The following is a 1,487-nucleotide window of genomic DNA, read 5'->3' as shown; positions in this document are numbered from 1 at the left end:
CACGTCGCTCTTGGAGTCGGCGAACTGGAGGGTGACGTGGGGGCAGCCGGGGCCCCCGTGCTCCACGTTCAGCAGGCACTGGGTGTTCTGGATGTCCCTCACCACGCTGTCCACAGCATCTGCCCGAGCGTCGTCCTGGGGAGACAACGGGGTGCTGGGGGACCCCCTGCGGTGCTCCTGCCATGGGGTGTCAGCCCCATGGCACCCCCGCCCATGGGGTGCCATCCCATCCCCATGGCATCCCTCCGTGGGGTGCCATCCCATCCCCATGACACCCCCGCCATGGGGTGCCATCCCAACGCCACACTGCCCCATGGGGTACCATCCCATCCCCATGGCACCCTGCCCCATGGGGTGCCATCCCATCCTCATGGCACCCCCACCATGGGGTGCCATCCCATCCCCATGACATCCCCTCCATGAGGTCCCATCCCCATGGCACCCTGCCCCATGGGGTGCCATCCCATCCCCATGGAACCCCCTCCACGCTGTGCCATCCCATCCCCATGACATCCTGCCCCATGGGGTACCATCCCATCCCCATGACACCCCCTCCATGGGGTGCCATCCCAACGCCACACTGCCCCATGGGGTACCATCCCATCCCCGTGGCACCCTGCCCCATGGGGTGCCATCCCATCCCCATGGAACCCCCTCCATGGGGTGCCATCCCATCCCCATGACATCCCCTCCATGAGATCCCATCCCCATGACACCCTGCCCCATGGGGTGCCATCCCATCCCCATGGAACCCCCTCCATGGGGTGCCATCCCATCCCCACGCCACCTTGCCCCATGTGGTACCATCCTGCCCCATGGGGTGACATCCCATCCCCATGGCACCCCTACCATGGGGTCCCATCCCCATGGCACCCTGCCCCATGGGGTGCTATCCCATCCCCGCCCCACCCTGCCCCATGGCCATCCCATCCCCATGGCACCCTGGCCCCACTGGGTGCCATCCCATCCCCATGGCACCCCCCCAATGGGGTGCAATCCCATCCCCATGACATCCCCTCCATGAGGTCCCATCCTATCCCCATGCCACCCTGCCCCACTGGGTGCCATCCCATCCCCATGACACCTTGCCCCATGGCCACCCCATCCCCATGGCACGGGACCCCCATAGTCCCCCTCCCACCCCATGGGGTGCCACCCCATCCCTCATCCCCTGGGATCCCCCCTACTCATGTCCTGGGGCAGCAATGGGTGGCATGGGACCCCCATATTCCCCCCCTTTCCCCATGGGGTGCCACCCCATCCCTCACCCCTGGGACCCCCCCCTACTCATGTCCTGGGGCTGCAATGGGTGGCATGGGACCCCCATGGTCCCCCCCTTGCCCCTTGGGGTGCCACCCCATCCCTCACCCCTGGGACCCCCTACTCACGTCCTGGGGCAGCAACGGGTGGCACGAGACCCCCATAGTCCCCCACTCCACCCCATGGGGTGCCAACCCATCCCTCACACCCGAGACCCCCCTACTCAC

General features: G+C 67.1%; 1 protein-coding gene across 1 annotated transcript in view; it reads right to left on the bottom strand.

Moving 5' to 3' along the window:
- Positions 1 to 3: 3 nt before the first annotated feature.
- LOC311204173 (staphylococcal nuclease domain-containing protein 1-like) overlaps positions 4 to 1,487 on the bottom strand; it is a gene marked incomplete at both ends in the record, with an annotated part of 8,501 nt that continues 7,017 nt past the window's right edge. Inside the window, 1 exon segment of the mRNA XM_084280635.1 lies at positions 4 to 135. Coding sequence (XP_084136761.1) covers positions 4 to 135 — 132 coding nt within the window.

The sequence above is a fragment of the Gallinula chloropus genome, assembly GCF_964237585.1.
Source record: "Gallinula chloropus genome assembly, contig: HAP1_SCAFFOLD_767, whole genome shotgun sequence".
Lineage (NCBI taxonomy): Eukaryota > Metazoa > Chordata > Aves > Gruiformes > Rallidae > Gallinula > Gallinula chloropus.
Note: the sequence above shows the minus strand (reverse complement) of the source record. Positions and strands in the feature narration are given on the sequence as shown.